The 22,448-nt window shown below is 41.7% G+C and overlaps 1 protein-coding gene across 1 annotated transcript in view; it reads left to right on the top strand.

Moving 5' to 3' along the window:
* The window catches only part of MYO1E (myosin IE), a 267,148-nt gene that overhangs the window by 133,171 nt on the left and 111,529 nt on the right, over positions 1 to 22,448 (top strand). The window contains exons 8-9 of the mRNA XM_040342781.1: positions 6,993 to 7,127; positions 19,721 to 19,853. Coding sequence (XP_040198715.1) covers positions 6,993 to 7,127; positions 19,721 to 19,853 — 268 coding nt within the window. The remainder of the gene's footprint in view (positions 1 to 6,992; positions 7,128 to 19,720; positions 19,854 to 22,448) is intronic.

The raw sequence follows: 22,448 nt of genomic DNA, 5'->3' as shown, positions 1-22,448 counted from the left end.
ATAACATGGGAGTCTATGGAAGGGGACCCCGGCTTTGAAAAATCGGTGCTCCCCAGCCATAGGTCCCCCAGGCAACAAACTTTGCACACTTGTAGAGGACAAATGGGGCTACATATGTGCCAAGTTTCGGGTCAAGGGGACCTACAACTGAACAGTACCGGGTCCCCAAATTCACCAGAGAAATTACCATTTAACATTGGAGTCTATGGAAGGGGTGCCTGGATTTGAAAAATCGATGCTCTCCGGCCGTAGGTCCCCCGGACAACAAACTTTTCACACTTGTAGAGCAGCGGGGCTACATGTGTGCCAAGTTTGGGGTCATGGGGACCTACGGCCCGGCCAGTACCCGAGTCCCCACATTCCAGGAAATCAGGCGCAAAAAGGTGACTCGAGTATAAGCCGAGGGGGGCATTTTCAGCACACAAAAAATGTGCTGAAAAACTTGGCTTATACTCGAGTATATACAGTATTCATTTTCTGAAATTCTAATGAATCTCGCCAACTATATAAGACTATATAGAAAAGAATAAGAATACGTTTTTGTTTCTACAACAGTTGATTTTTTGTGAACCACATGATAAAGTCCTAAATGGTAATGTATAAAAGTGCTTAAAATAATATACATGTTGTTGTTGTGTTTAAAAAAACAAACAAAAAAAAAACAGTCCAACATCACTAAACAGATCGGTCACGGTTTCTTGGTATACATGATATTTCTACATGACAAATCATTTACTAGTAGGTGTAGTAGAAAACCAACAGACCCAACAGTCATGACATGCGTGCTGCTTGTTCTGTGTAATTGAATCATTAATTGAAAGTGGCGTGTTCCAAATAATAGAAGTGTGGAGTTCAACTATTGAGGTCATTGTCTGTGAAACAGGTGATCAATCAGGCGGACCTTATTTAAAGAGCAAATGTTGTACATGCTGGGTATAGTGTATGTCTCTCTGAAAATCTGAGTAAAATGGGTCATTCCAGACATTCAGCAGAACAGTGTACTTTGATTAAAATGTTGATTGGAGGCTAGGTTCACACTGCTGCGAATTAAAAATTGCGGTAATATCGCGATTTTTACTGCGATTTCGCGGCTGCGATTTTGCCGCGATTTCGGCCGCGATTTAAGAGACATCTGTGCAGGGTTCAATGTAAATCGCAGCCCGAAATCGCAAAAAGTAGGACATGTCAAATCGCATCTCAAATCGTACCAAATCGTACCCAGTGTGAACCTGGGCGGAGAGGGGAAAACATATAAAAGAAGTGCAGAAACTGCTGCTCAGCTAAAATGATCTCAAATGCTTTAAAATGGCAACCAAAACCAGAAAGACGTGAAAGAAAATGGAAAATTACCATTCGAATGGATCAAACAATAGCCAAAATGGCAAAGACAGCCAATGATCAGCTCCAGGGTGATCAACGAAGATGTAAAGTTACCTGTGAGTACTGTAAGAATTAGACGACTGTGCCATGCTGTCAGCAAGAAGCCCCTGCAAAGTCCCATTGTTGAAAAAAATGACATTTGCTGAAGAGTTTATAATTTTGCCAAAGAACACATTGACTGGCCTAAAGAGAAAAGGTGCAACATTTTGTGGACTGATGAAAGCAAGATTGTTTTTTTGGGGTCTAGGGGCCGCAGACAGTTTGTCAGACGACTCCCAAACACTGAATTCAAGCCACAGTACACTGTACACAGGCTTCCCTATAGGTAGTGTAAATATCTCCTAAACACTTACCATTTAGGAGATATTTACATTACATGCAGCCAGTGACATGCACTCTGAAGGAACGGCCACCGGTGCCCTTCCTTCCAAGTCCTGTGCCGTGAACGGCGGCCCCTGCACATGCCGTCATTGTGACTCCAGCCAGTCAGAGCTGGAGCCCAGAAGCAAGACGAGTGAAAATGAAAGTGGCTGCAGCGCTGACATTATGACTTTGCAAAAAAAATAAAAGCGGTATACAACCTCTTTAATTGCTGTTTTGCCATGCAATATTTTATGTAAATTTGAAGTTTAGTGTCAAAATAGATAAGATATGTGCAGTAAGTGCACCACAACACACCAGGATAGAGATTCCTTTTTTAAACCCTTCATGACCAGGGTCAAAACCAACTTTACATCAACCCAATTTTGCAAATTTGAACTGTACATATAATTTTAACAGTGTGCAGTATCCAGGTGAATTATACATTGTTTTTTTCACGACAGATTGGGCTTTAATTTGTTGGGAAAAGTGAATGCATGTTGTTGTTGTTGTTGTTGTTGTTGTTGTTGTTGTTGTTGTTTTTTTATTTTTATGATTATCAAAATTGGTCCAAAATGATAAAAAATATTTATTAATTTTTTTTTAATTCAGCTGCATATTTTTATCACCAATATAAACACACAAATAAATTCTTCTTATGATTTAAAGAGTAAACACAGTTGATTGATAATAAATGGCTTCAGCCAGACACTAACCAGGAGTGAAAAACATTTTTTTCGTTATCATTCATATTCTTAGAAAAATGGCCAAGAAATCCTAAATTCTGCCAGGGTATGTAAACTTATGACCACAACTGTATTTTGTTGTGTGTTTTTGTTCTTTTTTTTGTCCTACCTACACGCTGACACTAAATCTAAAACATTTTTTCTTATTGACACACACTTATACTGGCACTAATGCCCTGTACACACGATCAATTCGTCTGATGAAAACGGTCTGATGGATTTTTCCATCAGTTATCCGATGAAGCTGACTAATGATCAGTCGTGCCTACACACCATCAGTTAAAAAAACGATCGTGTCAGAACGTGGTGACATAAAACACAACGACGTGCTGAAAAAAGTTCAATGCTTCCAAGCATGCGTCGACTTGATTCTGAGCATGTGTGGATTTTTAACCGATGGACGTACCCACAGACGATCGTTTTTTTCTATAGTTTTTTTTTTTATCCATCAGATAATTTTAAAACGAGTTCCTAGTTTTTTGACTGATGGATAAAAAACCGATGGGGCCCACACACGATCGGTTAGTCTGATGAAAACAGTCCATCAGACCGTTTTCATCAGACGAACTGATCGTGTGTACGCAGCATAACTGATACACTGACGCTTAGGCCCCTTTCACACTTGTGCGACTTGTCCTGCGACTTGGAACTGCAATGTCACATGACAAGTTGTACCCTATGATTTCCAATGAGTACCCTTCATATCTGTGCGACTTCAAAGTAGTCCCTGCACTACTTTGGTCTGACTTTGATGCGACTTGAGGTCCATAGACCTCAAGATTGCACATGCATTGCTTAGTCACGGCAAAATTGCGTGATTTTCAAGTCGCACAAGTGTGAAAGGGGACTAACTGTCATGTACACTGCCACTAACTGCCATTGACTGATCTTTACATTGACACTAACTGAGACAGTGGGGTTGATTTACTAAAACTAGAGATTGTAAAATCTGGTGCAGCTCTGCATAGGAACCAATCGACTTCCAGTTTTTTTTGTCGAAGCTTAATTGAACAAGCTGTAGTTGGATGGTTGGCTACCATGCAGAGCTGCACCAGATTTTGCACTCTCCAGTTTTAGTAAATCAACGCCAATGCCACAAACACGGACACCTTCGCTCAATAAGCTAGGGAAAATATTGAACCATAGTAATTTTAATGTATTTTTTATTTATTTTTTAACACACCAAAAACGCAGCTTACCATTGAAACAATTGTAAATTGAAGTAAAAACAAACCGCTATTTGCGTTTTTGGTGCATTTTTTAGTCGTATGTCCATTTTTTACAGGTGCAGGCAAGTCAAGAACGCACAGAAAACACATCTGAAATGCAGTATATTTGCATATGCGTTTTACCGCAGTTTTGCTACAGAGCAGTGTGAAGGGCCCTTGGTGACCACTGTAATAGCCAATCAGAGGCCATCCTGGCCTATCATGGAGTATCATGTGAACAGGATCTGGTTCCTTTGGGTCCCGATCGTTGGTAGAGACCAGTGCTCCCAGCACCAACACAAGAACACATACGCCTGGACGCTCCATATGTGTTATGTGGTCATGAAGGGGTTAAAATAGACCGCTTAGTGAGATTTGAAATGTAGTCACATGGCTAATATAAGGATTTTTATCCAGGTGTTTTAGAAAACCTAGTGTGTTTTGTGTGTGTGGTAAATGCTCCGTATGCTCAAGGTAGAGGATTGAAAAATACATTTTCCATCATAAACATGAGCAAATAAAACACTAATGAAAATATCTCATGTGTTCATGCTTTTGTGAACTGAGCCATTTGTCAGGGGCCTTTAAATGCCATAGGAGGTGTGGGGGGGAGGGGTAAAATTGCCATGAATTTTATTAGTCTGTGCTCTTTTATATTTACTGCACTTCATAGATTTTATGCATCGCTGTTTTTTTTATGTGATAAATGTTTATTTTATATTACATATTTCTATACATCTGTTGGACTGAGCTCAGACTTTCTTGGAGTCCAGCAACATTGAAAATTAACATATGAGCAGCTTTTAAGTTACTGTACAAGAAAAACTAGGGTCTCTTCTTTCCATTTTAGCTGGTCACAACATCCTCTGCAGCACAACTGGTATCAGTGAAATTATATTTTTTTTTATTTATTTTTTTGGGTGTATAATAATTTTCAGCACATTTCTGCAGTCAATGTACTATTACCCCATATTTTCTCTCTTTATACAAATCCTGTGAGCTCCTAACTTCCTGCGGTAGGGGGGATGTCCCCTTTCGCCGCCTGTAGGAACAAATTTAAGCGGCGGAACAGCCGCTATGATCATTCCTATGGTGTAGGGAATCACTGGCTGAAAATGCCTATATCTGAATGATGCCTGTAGCTGCAGGCATCATTCAGATATAGCCCCACAAAGCCCAGGACGTCATATGATGTCCTCTGGGCATCAAGTGGTTAAATGACAACACGATAGGGATGATTAACTGATTTATTGAAAGCCCCGGTAGATTCCCCTCCCCCCCCCCCCTTCATGACCAGGCAATTTTTTGCAATACGGCACTGCGTTACTTTTACTGGCAATTGTGCGACACTGTACCCAAATACAGTTTCCTTCCCCCCCACAAATCAAGCTTTCTCTTGGTGGTATTTGATTACCTCTGCAGGTTTTACTGGCAGGTAAGGGGTTAACATCAGGGGCGATCAAAGTTTTTTTAAGGTGTGTCCCTAGGGGATGCTTTGACTAGCGGAAACACAAGGTCCCCATTTTCCCCTCTAGTAGAACAGCGATCTGCCTTGTTTACATAAGCAGACTGCGGTTTTTCCTCCCGTCAACGGTCGACGGGTCCCGGCGGACATCGTGTAAGCCGGACCCGTCGATTGACTTCCCCTGTGATCAATCACAGTGGAAGGGGGTCGCCAGTGGCGCCCACTCCAGACTCTGTTTACGAAGTCACGTACTGGTACGTGATTTCACGCAGGAGGGGCGCCCTGCCACAGTATATCTGTGTGGGGTGGTCTTAAATCCTGTGAGCTCCCAACTTCCTGTTTAAATGACAACCAAATAGGATTGATTTACTGAATCCGAAGAGTGAAAAGTTCACTTAAAGGGTAACTCCACTTTCGTGGGGGGGGGGGGGGGAATCACAAATAAAAAAAAATATAGCATATATAATAGCAACACAAGTCATATTGTAATTGAATGTTATTAAAAATAACTTTTTTTAATCTGCAGCTCTGTAATTTTCTGTAAAATGCAATATGGCATTCTGTAGGTGTGCTGTACACAGAATATGTACAGCACTCCCCCCAGAAACATTATTTCCTGCTTGTGTGATTGGCTCACTGATTTCCCTTAATGTCTGCACTAAGATACAGGCATCCCTTGCAACAAGTGTCATTTTTTGTTAGATACTCACAGTAAGAAATCACATCTAAAGGGATGCAGACCCTGTAGTTTTACTCATTAGAGCCCTGCAGGTGTAGCAGCTGGTTGGGATTTCTTCAGAATAACAAAAGATTAGAATCTGCAACAAAGTTTGTTAAAATCCTTGCAAAGTACATTGAACACCCAGAGGGGGATGTGTTTTTTTTTTCTCAACAAAAGTGAAGCTACTCTTTAAGCTTTGACAAAGTTTTTTTTAAAGAAAAGCATGTAAATGTGGTTGTATTGCATTGCAGAGTTGTATTGCAGGGTTGGTTGTATTGCATAGTTGGTTGTATTTGCAGGGTCGGTTGTATTGCAGAGTCGGTTGTATTGCAGAGTCGGTTGTATTGCAGAGTCGGTTGTATTGCAGAGTCGGTTGTATTGCAGAGTCGGTTGTATTGCAGAGTTGGTTGTATTTTATTTTGCATAGACAAACACTTTCAGTCCGCTTTTTTCACCAAACCTATCCAATGCTTGACATATGTTTTTAAGGAGTAAAAGAATGAGGGCTTCTTCACACCATATACATTAAGTCATGGATCTTTTTACCATTTTCCAACGTAAGTAAACGGTATAGAAAAGAGCCCCTCGTTTTCTTTAGAATCTGTTGACATTTGTGTGCACTATATATTGCATTTTGTGTGCATTGAACTGCATTTAGAAAGTTTGCGTCCCTAGAGTTTGTTAACAAATGTAATGCAGCAGTAAGTATTTGATGCCTATTGCATTGGAATTGAATACAATGTATCAAAGAGTTGGTCCACAGAAAATAGAACATTTTCAATTTTCCTGAACACGTTCTGAATTCCATAACGGAATCGCATGTTCGTATGCATACATTTTCAAAATCTGGTACATTCAGTAAAGCCATGATGTAAAGAACAATGACCATGCGTAGGCCAGTAACTCAAAACAATAATTTAATAATATAAATAAATATATAAGAATAATAATTAAGTGTGTTTTTTTTTTTTGCATAGTAATTTGTGATTGATTGCTATGGGTTACTACTCTATGGACTTTGCTTGTTACCTTTTTTAATATATTAACTCAACTAATCTGTTTAGTATACATTTGTGAAATCATTTACTGTTTTTTTTACTGTTATTTGTCAGATGATCGAAGGTGCTTCTAAGGAGCAAAGGAATGACCTTGGCATAACAACCATCGATTATTACCATTATCTAAGCCAGTCTGGATCGTACAAAGTGGATGACATCAATGACAAAAGAGACTTTCAAGAAACTATGGTACCACATGTGTATTTTCTGTGTACTGCAGTTGTTTTCTGTAGCCTTTTAATACATTTCCCATTCACATGGGTTCATGCGGTATTAAACCGCTGAAAGTTCTTTTTTTTCTTTTTCTTTTTTTTTTGTGGCCCCTGCAATGTAATGTCATAATGTGCCAGTATGCGATGCATATTAGCGCATTGTGTTAAACTTACCTTTTACCTTTAAAAAAGAAGCCCTTTCAGCGCTGAGATGTCAGAGCTATAGGTGCTTCTATCTTCACCCAACTTCCTTCCTGGTTCACTGACTCCACTTGTGTGACTGGCCGGAGACGCAATGACGTCACTTCCATGCATGCGTGCTGGAGCCACAGTTCACGGCACAGGGCCCTGAAGAAACAGCCCGGATGGCCGTTCCTTCAGAGCGCATGCACCAGTGATGTCACTGGCAGCATATACATTTACATTAAATATCTCCTAAACTGTGCACGTTTAGGAGATATTTACACTACCTATAGGTAAGTCTTATTATAGGCTTACTTATAGGTAGATATCAACCAAGGGAGTTTACTCCCACTTTAAGAGCAAAAAAAAAACAGTTAATTGCTAAATATCTGTGATGGAGAAGCCATTTGATTCTATATATAAAGAGGATTCCAAACTGCATTTAACTAGAATTATGAAGAAACATTTTTTTTAATATACAATTTTAAATGTTTTATTTAATTGCAAATTATACCGATATACAGTGCCTTGAAAAAGTATTCATACCCCTTGAAACTTTCCAAATTTTGTCATGTTGCAACCAAAAACGTAAGTATTTTATTGGGCTTTTATATGATGGACCAACACAAAGTGGCACATAATTGTGAAGTGTAAGGAAAATGATAAATGATTCTTAATTTTTTTTTTTTTTTCTTACAAATAAATATCTGAAAATTGTGGTGTGCATTTGTATCCAGCCCCCTTTTCTCTGATCTAGTGGAATCAGTTGCCTTCAGAAGTCACTAATTGGTAAATCTATTCCATTTGCATGTAATTTAATCTCCATATAAATACAGCTGTTCTGTGAAGCCATCAGAGGTCTGTTAGAGAACCTTAGTGAACAAACGGCATCATGAAGGCCAAGGAACATACCAGATAGGCCAGGGATAAAGTTGTGAGGAAGTTTAAAGCGGAGTTAGGTTATAAAAAATATCCCAAGCTTTGAACATCTCACAGAGCACTGTTCAATCCATCATCCGAAAATGGAAAATGGTATGGCACAACTGCAAACCTACCAAGACATGGCCGTCCACCTAAACCAGTGATGGCGAACGCGTGGCACGCGTGCCGCTCCCGGCACGGCAAGCTGTTTTGGTGGGCACGCGGTGACAATGCAGAAATGTCAAAGAAAAAAAAATTAAATCGTCAACCGCAACTAGAAACTACATTTCCCACACTACCCTGTGCTAGCGGTGACGTGTCCGAGTGGGCGTAACTTAGAATGAGCGCCCGGAGGTCACGTGTTAGCTTGCTACCCAATGAGAGCTCTCAGATCATCCACTGCCTGACGTGCTGCTGGGCGTGACTGGGAGCATGAGGAGAAGACGCACGGCGGGAAAGAGCTGCAAGACTCGTGAAGCCATCTTCTTCATTGCGCAGTTTGATTCAGCTGCAGACAAAGGTAAGAATACTTATTACTCGAATACTATTTAGACATGGGATACCTGGGTCGTTTTATGGGTTGCCCTGCTAACATCACCCAATCTAAAATGTAAAATTTTGCTGAACAATTACTTTAGCTAATCTCGCTGGTGGGTGTTCTGACAGTTGCTGACTGACTTGGGAAACTTTGTTCTGCAAACATATTACCCCCCTCATTGCTGTTATTGGGTCTAGTTGTCCTTTGCAAACATATTACCCCCCTCATTGCAAATGACACCTATGCCCAATAACAGCAATGAGGGAGGTAATATGTTTGCAAATGACACCTAGGCCCAAAAACAGCAATGAGGGAGGTAATATGTTTGCAAATGACACCTAGGCCCAAAAACAGCAATGAGGGAGGTAATATGTTTGCTGTTATTGGGCATAGGTGTCATTTGCAAACATATTACCTCCCTCATTGCTGTTATTGGGCATAGGTGTCATTTGCAATGAGGGGGGTAATATGTTTGCAAAGGACACCTAGGCCCAATAAAAGCAATGAGGGGGGTAATATGTTTGCAAATGACACCCAGGCCCAATAACAGCAATGAGGGGGGTAATATGTTTGCAAAGGACACCTAGGCCCAATAAAAGCAATGAGGGGGGTAATATGTTTGCAAATGACACCCAGGCCCAATAACAGCAATGAGGGGGGTAATATGTTTGCTGTTATTGGGCCTAGGTGTCATTTGCAAACATATTACCCCCCTCATTGCTGTTATTGGGTCTAGGTGTCCTTTGCAAACATATTACCCCCCTCATTGCAAATGAGGGGGGTAATATGTTTGCAAATGACACCTAGGCCCAATAACAGCAATGAGGGGGGTAATATGTTTGCAAATGACACCTAGGCCCAAAAACAGCAATGAGGGAGGTAATATGTTTGCTGTTATTGGGCATAGGTGTCATTTGCAAACATATAACCCCCATCATTGCTGTTATTGGGCCTGTGTCCTGGCCTATGGACAACAATGACACACTTTTTTTTTTTTTTCATTTTAGCCCTTTGGATTCTTCTTTGCAATTCTTGTAGAATCTACAGCAGCTTCCAGACCCAGCAGAGCGGTGTCAGCAGCGGCACAGCGCGACTTCTTGTTTCACAGGACATTGGACGATTTGAGCTTATATCTGTCTACATTAAAAAAAGTAAGTTGCTAAGGGTCACATCTGGCCCCCGGGCTACGGTAGTTTCCTGTGTCCCTATGGACAACAATGAAAACATATTTTTTTTTTCATTACAGCCCTCTCTCCGGGATTCTACTTTGCAAATCTTGTAGAATGTACAGCAGCTTTCAGACCCAGCAGAGCGGTGTCAGCAGCGGCACAGCACGCCTTGTTGTTTCACAGGACATTGGACGATTTGAGCTTATATCTGTCTACATTACAGAAACGTAAGTTGCTAAGGGTCACATCTGGCCCCCGGGCTATGGTAGTTTCCTGTGTCCCTATGGACAACAATGAAAACATATTTTTTTTTTCATTACAGCCCTCTCTTTGGGATTCTTCTTTGCAATTCAGAATCTACAGCAGCTTCCAGACCCAGCATAGCGGTGTCAGCAGCGGCACAGCGCGACTTCTTGTTTCACAGGATATTGGACGATGTATATCTGTCTACAAAACCGTGAGTTGTTCTACCTTTTTTGTGAAATGTTGCAATAATATTTTTGGTATAGGTAGGTAGGGATAGATTTGTATTGGGTGCTTCATCCATCCTTATTTTATACATTTTGTGTTTTTTGTAGACATGAACAACCAAAAATGAGTACATCAAAAAAAGCAAAATTAAAAACAGATAGTGGAAGATCATTCCAAGAGACCTGGACACAGTCATTTGGAGTGATTGAACGCAATGGGAAAGCGTTATGTGTTCTGTGTAGTGAAAGTGTGGTATCTCGCACATCTAGTGTCAAACGTCATTTTGATACCAACCACAAAAGTGTTGCCGAACTTGGTGTAGCTGAAAGAAAAGAGTTTCTTGATGGGAAATTGAAGAGATATCACTGCCAGTATCGTAGTTTTTGCAACTATCTTTCTAAAACAAATTATCTGGCAAATGCCAGCTTTGAAATTTCACTGTGCATAGCAAAACATGGAAAGCCCCTCTCTGATGGCGATTTTATCAAAACGGCCATGTTGGCTGTGAGTAATTCCCTTTTTCATGAATTTCCAAACAAGGACAAAATTAAGCAACGAATCTCTGAAATGCCACTTAGCAGAAATACTGTTAAAGATAGAGTCCTGCGTATGGCAAGTGATGTTAGTCAGCAGCTCACCACTGACTTACAAAAGGCAGCCTGTTACTCCATGTGCTTGGATGAAAGCACAGACATAAATAATCATGCAAGGCTAGCAGTAATTTTGCGTTATGCTGTTGGTGACACCATGAGAGAGGAGCTCATGAAACTGTTGTCTTTGCCTGGAAGAACACAAGGGATAGATATCTACAATGCTGTGATGGAGGCTTTTGTCTCACAAGACATAAGGCCAGAAAAAGTGGTTTCAGTTACTAGTGACGGGGCACCTTCCATGGTGGGGGTAACATCTGGTTTCATACAGTTTTTTGTCAAAGAAGCAAAGCACCCAGTCATTCAATTTCATTGTATTATACATCAAGAAGCTCTTTGTGCCAAGGAAAGCAGCAAAATATTAGACGATATCCTCAAGGATGTCACAAAAATGGTGAATTACATCATGGCTCGTGCTCTTAATTTTCGACAGTTTCAAGCACTTCTTGATGAGGTACAGGCACAGTATAATACTTTACTTATGTACAATAATGTACGATGGCTAAGCAGAGGACGGGTCTTGGAGAGATTTGTAGCCTGTTTGGATGAAATTGCAAAGAAGAATCCAAAGGGCTAAAATGAAAAAAACAAAAATGTGTCATTGCATCTTTACCAATGCCCAGCCAAGGCATCTTTACCAATGCCCAGACAAGGCATCTTTACCAATGCCCAGCCAAGGCATCTTTAAAAATGCCCAGCAATGGCATCTTTAATAATGCCCAGGCAAGGCATCTTTACCAATGCCCAGCCAAGGCATCTTTACCAATGCCCAGACAAGGCATCTTTACCAATGCCCAGCCAAGGCATCTTTAAAAATGCCCAGCAATGGCATCTTTAATAATGCCCAGGCAAGGCATCTTTACCAATGCCCAGCCAAGGCATCTTTAAAAATGCCCAGCAATGGCATCTTTACCAATGCCCAGACAAGGCATCTTTACCAATGCCCAGCCAAGGCATCTTTAAAAATGCCCAGCAATGGCATCTTTAATAATGCCCAGGCAAGGCATCTTTACCAATGCCCAGCCAAGGCATCTTTACCAATGCCCAGACAAGGCATCTTTACCAATGCCCAGCCAAGGCATCTTTAAAAATGCCCAGCAATGGCATCTTTAATAATGCCCAGGCAAGGCATCTTTACCAATGCCCAGCCAAGGCATCTTTAAAAATGCCCAGCAATGGCATCTTTAATAATGCCCAGGCAAGGCATCTTTACCAATGCCCAGCCAAGGCATCTTTAAAAATGCCCAGCAATGGCATCTTTAATAATGCCCAGGCAAGGCATCTTTACCAATGCCCAGCCAAGGCATCTTTACCAATGCCCAGACAAGGCATCTTTACCAATGCCCAGCCAAGGCATCTTTAAAAATGCCCAGCAATGGCATCTTTAATAATGCCCAGGCAAGGCATCTTTACCAATGCCCAGCCAAGGCATCTTTAAAAATGCCCAGCAATGGCATCTTTACCAATGCCCAGACAAGGCATCTTTACCAATGCCCAGCCAAGGCATCTTTAAAAATGCCCAGCAATGGCATCTTTAATAATGCCCAGGCAAGGCATCTTTACCAATGCCCAGCCAAGGCATCTTTACCAATGCCCAGACAAGGCATCTTTACCAATGCCCAGCCAAGGCATCTTTAAAAATGCCCAGCAATGGCATCTTTAATAATGCCCAGGCAAGGCATCTTTACCAATGCCCAGCCAAGGCATCTTTAAAAATGCCCAGCAATGGCATCTTTAATAATGCCCAGGCAAGGCATCTTTACCAATGCCCAGCCAAGGCATCTTTAAAAATGCCCAGCAATGGCATCTTTAATAATGCCCAGGCAAGGCATCTTTACCAATGCCCAGCCAAGGCATCTTTAAAAATGCCCAGCAATGGCATCTTTAATAATGCCCAGGCAAGGCATCTTTACCAATGCCCAGCCAAGGCATCTTTAAAAATGCCCAGCAATGGCATCTTTAATAATGCCCAGGCAAGGCATCTTTACCAATGCCCAGCCAAGGCATCTTTAAAAATGCCCAGCCAAGGTATCTTTAAAAATGCCCACTGCTCTGCTGGGTCTGGAAGCTGCTGTAGATTCTAATCTACAAGAATTGCAAAGAAGAATCCAAAGGGCTAAAATGAAAAAAACAAAAATGTGTCATTGCATCTTTACCAATGCCCAGCCAAGGCATCTTTACCAATGCCCAGACAAGGCATCTTTACCAATGCCCAGCCAAGGCATCTTTAAAAATGCCCAGCAATGGCATCTTTAATAATGCCCAGGCAAGGCATCTTTACCAATGCCCAGCCAAGGCATCTTTAAAAATGCCCAGCAATGGCATCTTTAATAATGCCCAGGCAAGGCATCTTTACCAATGCCCAGCCAAGGCATCTTTAAAAATGCCCAGCAATGGCATCTTTAATAATGCCCAGGCAAGGCATCTTTACCAATGCCCAGCCAAGGCATCTTTAAAAATGCCCAGTCATGGCATCTTTAATAATGCCCAGGCAAGGCATCTTTACCAATGCCCAGCTAAGGCATCTTTACCAATGCCCAGCCAAGGCATCTTTAATAATGCCCAGCAATAGATCATTAGACTCATCCTCTGCTTATGTTCAATAATGTCTTTTAGCTATGCAAAGTATACTGTGCCTGTACCCATCACAGCATTGTAGATCTCTATCCCTTGTGTAAGCAAATGCATCTTTACCAATGCCCAGCCAAGGCATCTAATGCCCAGCCAAGGCATCTTTACCAATCTTTACCAATGCCCAGACAAGGCATCTTTAAAAATGCCCAGCAATGGCATCTTTAAAGATGCCTTACCAAGGCATCTTTAATAATGCCCAGCAAAGCCATCTTTGGAAATGCCCAGCAAAGCCATCTTTGGAAATGCCCAGCAAAGCCATCTTTGGAAATGCCCAGCAAAGCCATCATTGGAAATGCCCAGCAAAGCCATCTTTGGAAATGCCCAGCAAAGCCATCTTTGGAAATGCCCAGCAAAGCCATCTTTGGAAATGCCCAGCAAAGCCATCTTTGGAAATGCCCAGCAAAGCCATCTTTGGAAATGCCCAGCAAAGCCATCTTTGGAAATGCCCAGCAAAGTCATCTTTGAAAATGCCCAGCAAAGTCATCTTTGAAAATGCCCAGCAAAGTCATCTTTGAAAATGGCCAGCAAAGTCATCTTTGAAAATGCCCAGCAAAGTCATCTTTGAAAATGCCCAGCAAAGCCATCTTTGGAAATGCCCAGCAAAGCCATCTTTGAAAATGCCTAGCAAAGGCATCCTTACCAGCGATCAGCAAAGGCATCTTTACCAGCGATCTGCAAATGTATCCTTATCCAAAAATACATGCACAAGTACAGTTGTTGAGAATCTTTTTCAATAAAAAAAAAATGTTTAATAGAAAGCTCTGTTATTGTGTTTTTCTTTTAAAACAAAAGCTGTTAATTAGTTTGGACAAGTGTACGAGTTGATTTTTCTAAACGAAAACCTTGGTATTCATGTTTAATTGCAGTGTTGGCACTTCAAAAAAAAATTAGGTTTTGTGTTGGAGTTTGGGCACTCGGGCTCAAAAAGGTTCGCCATCACTGACCTAAACTGACAGGCCGAGCAAGGAGAGCATTAATCAGAGAAGCAGCCAAGAGGTCCATGGTAACTCTGGAGAAGCTGCAGAGATCCACAGCTCAGGTGGGAGAATCTGTCCACAGGACAACGACTAGTCGCGCACGCCACAGATCTGGCCTTAAGAGTGGCAAGAAAGCCATATAAAGTCCCGTTTGCAGTTTGCGAGAAGCCATGTGGGGGACAGAGCAAACATGTGGAAGAAGGTGCTCTGGACAGATGAGACCAAAATTTTACTTTTTGACCTAAAAGCAAAATGCTATGTGTGGCAGAAAGCTTACACTGCACATCACCCAGAACATACCATCCCCACCGTGAAACGTGGTGGCAGCATCATGTTGTGGGGATGCTTTTCTTTAGCAGGAACAGGGGAGCTGGTCAGAGTTGATGGGAAGATGGATGGAGCCAAATACAGGGCAATCTTAGAGGAAAACCTGTTATGCCGCGTACACACAATCGGTTAAACCGATGAGAATGGTCTGATGGACCGTTTTCATCGGTCAAAACCGATCGTGTGTGGGCGCCATCAGTTATTTAACCATCGGTTAAAAAAAGCCAACTTTTTTAAATTTAACCACAATTAATAACAATTAATCCACGCATGCTCAGAATCAAGTCGACGCATGCTTGGAAGCATTGAACTTTGTTTTTTTCAGCACCTCGTTATGTTTTACGTCACCGCGTTCTGACACGATCAGTTTTTTTACTGATGGTGTGTAGGCGCGACGGACCATCAGTCAGCTTCATCGGGTAACCGATGAAAACGGTCCATCGGTCTGTTCTCATCGGATGGACTGATCATGTGTACGTGGCATTAGACTGGAAAAGACTTCAGACTTGGGTGGGGGTTCATCTTTCAGCAGGACAATGACCCTAAACATACATCCGGAGCTACGGTTTAGATCAAAGTATGGTTTAGATCAAAGAATATTCATGTGTTAGAATGGCCCAATAAAAGTCCAGACCTAAATCCAATTGAGAATCTGTGGCAAGAATTGAAAATTGCTGTTCAGACGCTCTCCATCCAATCTGACAGAACTTGAGCTATTTTGCAAAGAATGGGCAAAAATGTCACTCCTAGATGTGCAAAGCTGGTAGAGACATCCCCAAAATAGACTTGCAGCTGTAATTGCAGAGAAGGGTGGTTCTACAAAGCACTCACTCAGGGGCTGAATACAAATGCATTCCACACTTTTCACATACCGTATTTTCCGGCTTATAAGATGACCTTTTGGATGCAAAAAAATGCATCCAAAGTCGGGGGTCGTCTTATACACCGGTGACAGTCTGTCGGGCTGCGGGCATCCATGATTTAAAAGTCGTGCCTCCTCCTCAGACAGTTCCGTGATAGGCGGAACACAAATTTTCCCAGCAGGGCCTCTGTTTAGTGTTCTGCCTATCAGGGATGCCTTCTAATCCTCGGACGACAGGACATCCGTGATAGGCGGAACACTGAACAGAGGCACTGCTGGGAAAATTTGTGTTCCGCCTATCACGGAACTGTCTGAGGAGGAGGTGCAGCTTTTAAATCATGGATGCCCGCAGCCTGGAAGCCAGAACCTGCAACTAAATAAGGTAGGGAGATCGTCTTGGCCCGGCACAGTGGGGGGCAAGTGATGGCACAGTGGGGGCAAGTGATGGCACAGTGGGGGCAAGTGATGGCACAGTGGGAGCAAGTGATGGCACAGTGAAGGAATGTAATGTAATGGCACAGTGGAGGCATGTAATGTAATGGCACAGTGGAGGCATGTAATGTAATGTAATGGCACAGTGAGATTTGAAAATAGCCTGTTTCTGTCAGCGGTTGTTGTTGTCAGTGGTTTTTCCGGCTACCCCTCAGCTTCCAGAAAGACTAGTAAGAAGGGGGTAGTCTTAAATGGCGAGTATATCCCAAAATCAAAATTTTTCCTGGAAAAATAGGGGGTAGTCCTATACGCCCAGTCGTCTTATACGCCGACAAATACGGTATTTATTTAAAAAAATTCTGAAAACAATTTAGCATTTTCCTTCCACTTCACAATTATGTGCCACTTTGTGTTGGTCTATCACATAAAATCACAATAAAATACATTTACGTTATTGGTTGTAACATGACAAAATGTGGACAATTTCAAGGGGTATGAATATTTTTTCAAGGCACTGTATCTATGCATCATATTAGAAATCCTATATTCCAGTGAAACCTGAAGCTTTGCATTCAAACAAAGAGAATATGGCCTGCTTTATGAATGGCTCCAATCTTTAACCTCATAGTCTGGCTGCTTTGATTACTATAGTTACTGGTACCGTCATACTCTAAAGCCTAAATGCATAAATTCAGCCCTGTGTGCCGTTTTCTCTCTGACAGGTCCTTCTGTCTTGGCTATTCTCATTCCTACCTTTGCTTCCTTGCCTACTCACATTAAGCCACAACATAGAATTGTGGGTAAAACACATCCTACCTAGAATCAATGTGATAATCTTACTGACACAATCTGGAATTGTAAAAATGTGTTGACTTCCTTATTACAGTTTCAGTGTTTTTATAGATATCCCTTCATTGGTTTTAATTGTTAACGGCTCAATATGACTGATCAAAGGTTTCTGCACAATATTGTAGACTATTGAAGTACAGGCATGTGAAAAGGAAGTACACCCCATAGAAATTATTGACTTATAAACCTAGTTAAAGCAGCAAACACCTAGATCCTTCAAACCTTGCCTACAGATGAAGGGGATATACTTGAACAAATGATACATAAATAGTGTGTATGGTGTATTCAATGAGGATGTTTGCCAGCACACCATGGATCGACAAGGTAGCATCCAAATGGACGTGCTACCTGCTCTGTGATTTGATCATGCAATTAAAAAAAAAACAGTTTTCACGCTACCTTGTCGAGCCACGTTGTGCTGGCAAATTTCCTCATTGTGATTTTCTAAACCAGGTTCCAGCTGGTGGTTAATGCAGCACCTAAATCTTCTAGAGCTTTATCCAGGAACATGTGCAATCGGAATATAGAGTATTACTTGTGGAATATTCATTCTCATAAAATGCAATAAAAGGTAAAAAGCAAGTACAACCCTACATTTTCCAATTGATGAACACTAAAATGTTATGTTCCAGATTGGGTACCAATGACTAGAACCTCAAAAGGGAGAAGGCAGGTGAAACCTGTGATACTTGCACCACCTAGAGATAGTCTGTCATTTTCTTTGCTTTGATGAATGTGGTGCCATTGTGCCAAGACCAAAAGAGCTCTCTAATGCCGCGTACACACGATCGGTCAAACCGATGAGAGCGGTCTGATGGACCGTTTTCATCAGACCAAACTGATCGTGTGTAGGCCCCATCGGCCCATCAAGCTTTATCCATAGGTTAAAAAAAAGCAATCTTGTTTTTAAATTTAACCGATGGATACCGAACTGATAGAAAAAAAAAACGATTGTTTGTAGGCACGTCCATCGGTTAAAAATCCATGCATGCTCAGAATCAAGTCGACGCATGCTTGGAAGCATTGAACTTAGTTTTTTTTCAGCACATCGTTGTGTTTTACGTCACCACGTTCTGACACGATCGTTTTTTTAACTGATGGTGTGTAGGCACGACTGACCATCAGTCAGCTTCATCGGGTTAACCGATGAAAACAGTCCATCAGAACGTTTTCATCAGATGGACCGATCGTGTGTACAGGGCATTACACTCTCAGCAAGAGGGTTGTGGGGTACCCACAAGTCTACATGGGATTTAGAGAGCTTTCCAAATTATTTGCATAGTCATTCTACTGTAAGAAAAATGAACAAGTGCCACCAGTTTCAAACAACTGGTAATTTTGTCCAGGACTGGCCAAGAGCTGACAGTCTGCTGAAAGAAGCCTCGAAAGACCCCAACATTTTAATCTAGGATCTTTCAGGTGACTCTTATAACGGTTTGTGTCAAAGTGCACTAATGTACAATCAGAAAGAACTATAACCAATTTAACCTTAATGGTAATTGTAACAGGAAAAAGCATTTTCTGTCCAAAAAACAATACAGCAAGACTATAGTTTGACATTGCTCATATAAGTAAAGACCAGGCCTTCTGCAACAATGTGTTGTGGAATGATGAATCAAAGGCAGTTTTTCCCCCTTCCTTACTAACTGGAGCGCTGGGCTGTGGAGGGGGCGGGAGCGTCCGGCTCAGGCTCTCAACGGCTCCCTGAGAGCTTTAGCCAGGTGACGATCCAGGCATCTAGGCGGATCCCGACTTCATGGTCATGATGACACGGAGCCTGGACCAACTCTGTGATGTCAGCAGAGAGCGAACTTCAGCCCACTCTCTGCTGAAAACCGTTCACAGGAGTGCAAAACTAACTGTGATCCATAGGAGAAGTACAGCCAAACAAGCCAAGTCGACTATGTGAGACCATCCGTCTGAAAGTTGAAGTAGAAATTTTTCTTTTAAAACAATCTGAAGCACACTAGAAATGTTTTTAAACAGGCACTTAATGCAAGAAACCCAAAAATATTGTGCAACTGCAGACATTTTGCTTGTAACAATGGCCAAACAAAGATCAGAAAGTTGATAAAGCTGATGGGACTGTTAAAGCGGAACTAAAGCCATCATTTTAAGTTTCCCAAAACCATTACTTTCAAGGCCTGCTGTGAATGGTATCTGTCACATTCTGAGACATTTCTGCTCTCCGCAGAAATGTCGGGCCCTCAAATAGCCGGTGTCATAACTGATGTATGCAGCACCATGGCAACAGCAGATCAAACAAGGGCTAACATGGCAACTCCCTTTGCATGTAAAGGATAGGAGGATTTGAAAAGGCAAAATGTCCATGCATTTTCATTTGTTTATCATTATTATCTATGAAGATCTAATGTTTGTCTCAGTTATGTTGAAAAATTTGGCAAATGCCATGGGTGTACTTACTTTTTTCACGTGATGGCATATTGTGCAATGCAATATTTTCCATAGTAAGAAAACCAGGTAAATCCAGCATTCAAAAATATTTCTAGAACAGTTAACTGGAGACTAAATCAATTGTCTTTTCTTTCCTTCTTAGCATGCCATGAATGTTATTGGAATTTTTGCAGAAGAGCAAGCTATGGTGCTGCAGATTGTAGCTGGAATTCTACACCTGGGCAATCTTAGCTTCAAGGAGAAAGGCAACTATGCAGCAGTAGAGAGTGAAGAGTGTAGGTATTTCTTACATCTCCGAGTGCCTATATCTTCTGTCGGCTACAGATTGCTTAGCTATGGCTTAAAAGGAACAAAGTTGCAATTTAGTGCAACATCGCATAAGATTTTTTATTTTTTTGTCTTGAAAACGGGTTATAATATATACGTGGTAGAACTCAGTAGTTCTGGTACTAGGAAGGGGCCTTTCTTTTATAATCCTATTGCTTCCCCTTGGCGATCCCAATAAGGTTGGAGCAGTCAGGAAATTGGTAATTCCCATTTACGGATGGCGTCATTAACCACTTGCTTACTGGGCACATAAACCCCCTTCCTGCCCAGGCGAAATTTCAGCTTCCGGCACTGCGTCGCTTTAACTGACATTTGCGCGGTCGTGCGACGTGGCTCCCAAACAAAATTGACGTCCTTTTTTCCCCACAAATAGAGCTTTATTTTGGTGGTATTTGATCACCTCTGCGTTTTTTTTTTTTTTTTTTGCGCTATAAACAAAAAAAGAGCGAAAAAATTTTACTTGTTGCTATAATAAATATCCCATTTTTTTTTTAAAAAAACTATTTTTTTTTCTCAGTTAAGGCCGATACATATTTCTCGAAGTATTTTTGTAAAAAAAAAAAAAAATCGCAATAAGCGACTGGTTTGCGCAAATGTTATTGCGCCTACAAAATGGGGAACAGAATTATGATTTTTTTTTATTACTTTTTTTACTAGTAATGGCGGCGATTTTTTTTTTATTGGGACTGCGATATTGCGGCGGATGTATCGGACACTTTTGACACACATTTGGGACCATTCACATTTATTCAGCGACCAGTGCTATAAAAATGCACCAATTACTGTATAAATGTGACTGGCAGGGAAGGGGTTAACACTAGGGGGTGAGGAAGGGGTTACATGTGTATCCTGGGTGTGTTCTAACTGTGTGGGGGGTGACTGGGGGAGGTGACCGATGCTGTGTCCCTATGTACAAGGGACACAGATCGGTCTCTCCTCTGACAGCACGTGGAGCTCTGTGTTTACACACAGAGCTCCATGTCCCTGCTGTGTTACCGACGACCGCGTGTACCCGGCGGAGATCGCGGCCGCCAGGTACACGCATCGGCTCTTCAGCGATGCGCCGGGATAGTGTTTACCCGCTGCGCGCCCCCCCAGAGGCGCGCGCGGGTAATGCACTTTAAAAGACGTCCACTTGGCACTTGAGAGCCGCGCTGTTGATGTCTTTTGTCAATAGTGTGGGTCTCAAGTGGTTAAAGTGAACCTTTGTGAAGTTTTGGACTGCAAGTCAAGATCCATGGTGTGCTGGTGAAAATGTGTATTTACACTGCTTTGAAAAAGCATATCCCTTGACATTTTCCACATTTTGTCATGTTGCAACCAAAAATGTAAATGTATTTTATGAGATGGACCAACAGAAAGTGGCACATTATTGTGGTGGGAAAATTATGAATGTTTTTATTTTATTTTTGTCACAAATTATCTGAAAAGTGTGGTCTGCATTTGTATTGAAGTCACCTAATTGGTAAATAGTCCACCTGTGTGTAATTGAATCTTGGTATATATACAGCTGTTTTGTGAACCCCTTAGAGGTTTGTTAGAGAACCCTAGTGAACAAACAAATCATGAAGGCCAAGGAACACACCAGATAGGTAAGGCATAAAGTTGTTGAGAAGCTTAAAGCATTTTTAGCATATATAAAAATATCACAAACGTTTCAACCCATTATCTGAAAATGGAAAGCGTATGGCACAACTGAAAACCTACCAAGACTTGGCCTTCCACCTAAACTGACAGGCCGGGCAAAGAGAGCAAAACGCTATGTGCGGCACAAAACTAAAACTGCACACCCCCCTGAACACCACCCCCACCGTGAAACATGGTGGTAGCAGCATCATGTTGTGGGGATGCTTTTCTTCAGCAGGGACAGGGAAGCTGGTCAGAGTTGATGGGAAGATGGATGGAGACAAATACAGGGCAATTTTTGAAGAAAACCTGTTAGTCTGCAAAAGACTTGAGACTGGGGCGGAGGTTCACCTTCCAGCAGGACAGTGATCCCAAACATATAGCCAGAGCTACAATGGAATGGTTTAGATCAAAGCATATTCATGTGTTAGAATGGCCCAGTCAAAGTCCAGACCTAAATCCAATCGAGAATCTATGGCAAGACTTGAAAATTGCTGTTCACAGAGCTGTCAGATCCAATCTGACAGCTTGAGCTATTTTGCAAAGAATGGACAACATTTTCACTCTAGATGTGCAAAGCTAGTCGAGACATCCTCAAAAAGACTTGCAGCTGTACTTGCAGAAAAAAGGTGGTTCTACAAAGTATTGAATACAAATGCACGCCACACTTTTCAGAAATGTCGTTGTAAAATAATTTGAAAAACATTTATCACCCCCCTCCAATCAGCCCTCAGAGCTCTTGGACAGTGTGTATCTGCAGCTCTCTGTCCTCTGCTTTTGTGAGTTTTACAAGGATGTACAGGACAAATGGCTGCAAATAAACTGGTAACATTTATGTAAGATGATTTGTTTCCTCTGTGGACCACCTGAGGATAGTCCATTCACTAGGTATAGTTGAGGGTTTACAACCACTTTAA

Source organism: Rana temporaria, chromosome 3 (genome assembly GCF_905171775.1).
Source record: "Rana temporaria chromosome 3, aRanTem1.1, whole genome shotgun sequence".
Lineage (NCBI taxonomy): Eukaryota > Metazoa > Chordata > Amphibia > Anura > Ranidae > Rana > Rana temporaria.
The sequence above is the reverse complement of the archived record's forward strand: the minus strand, read 5'-3'. Positions and strand labels throughout refer to the sequence as shown.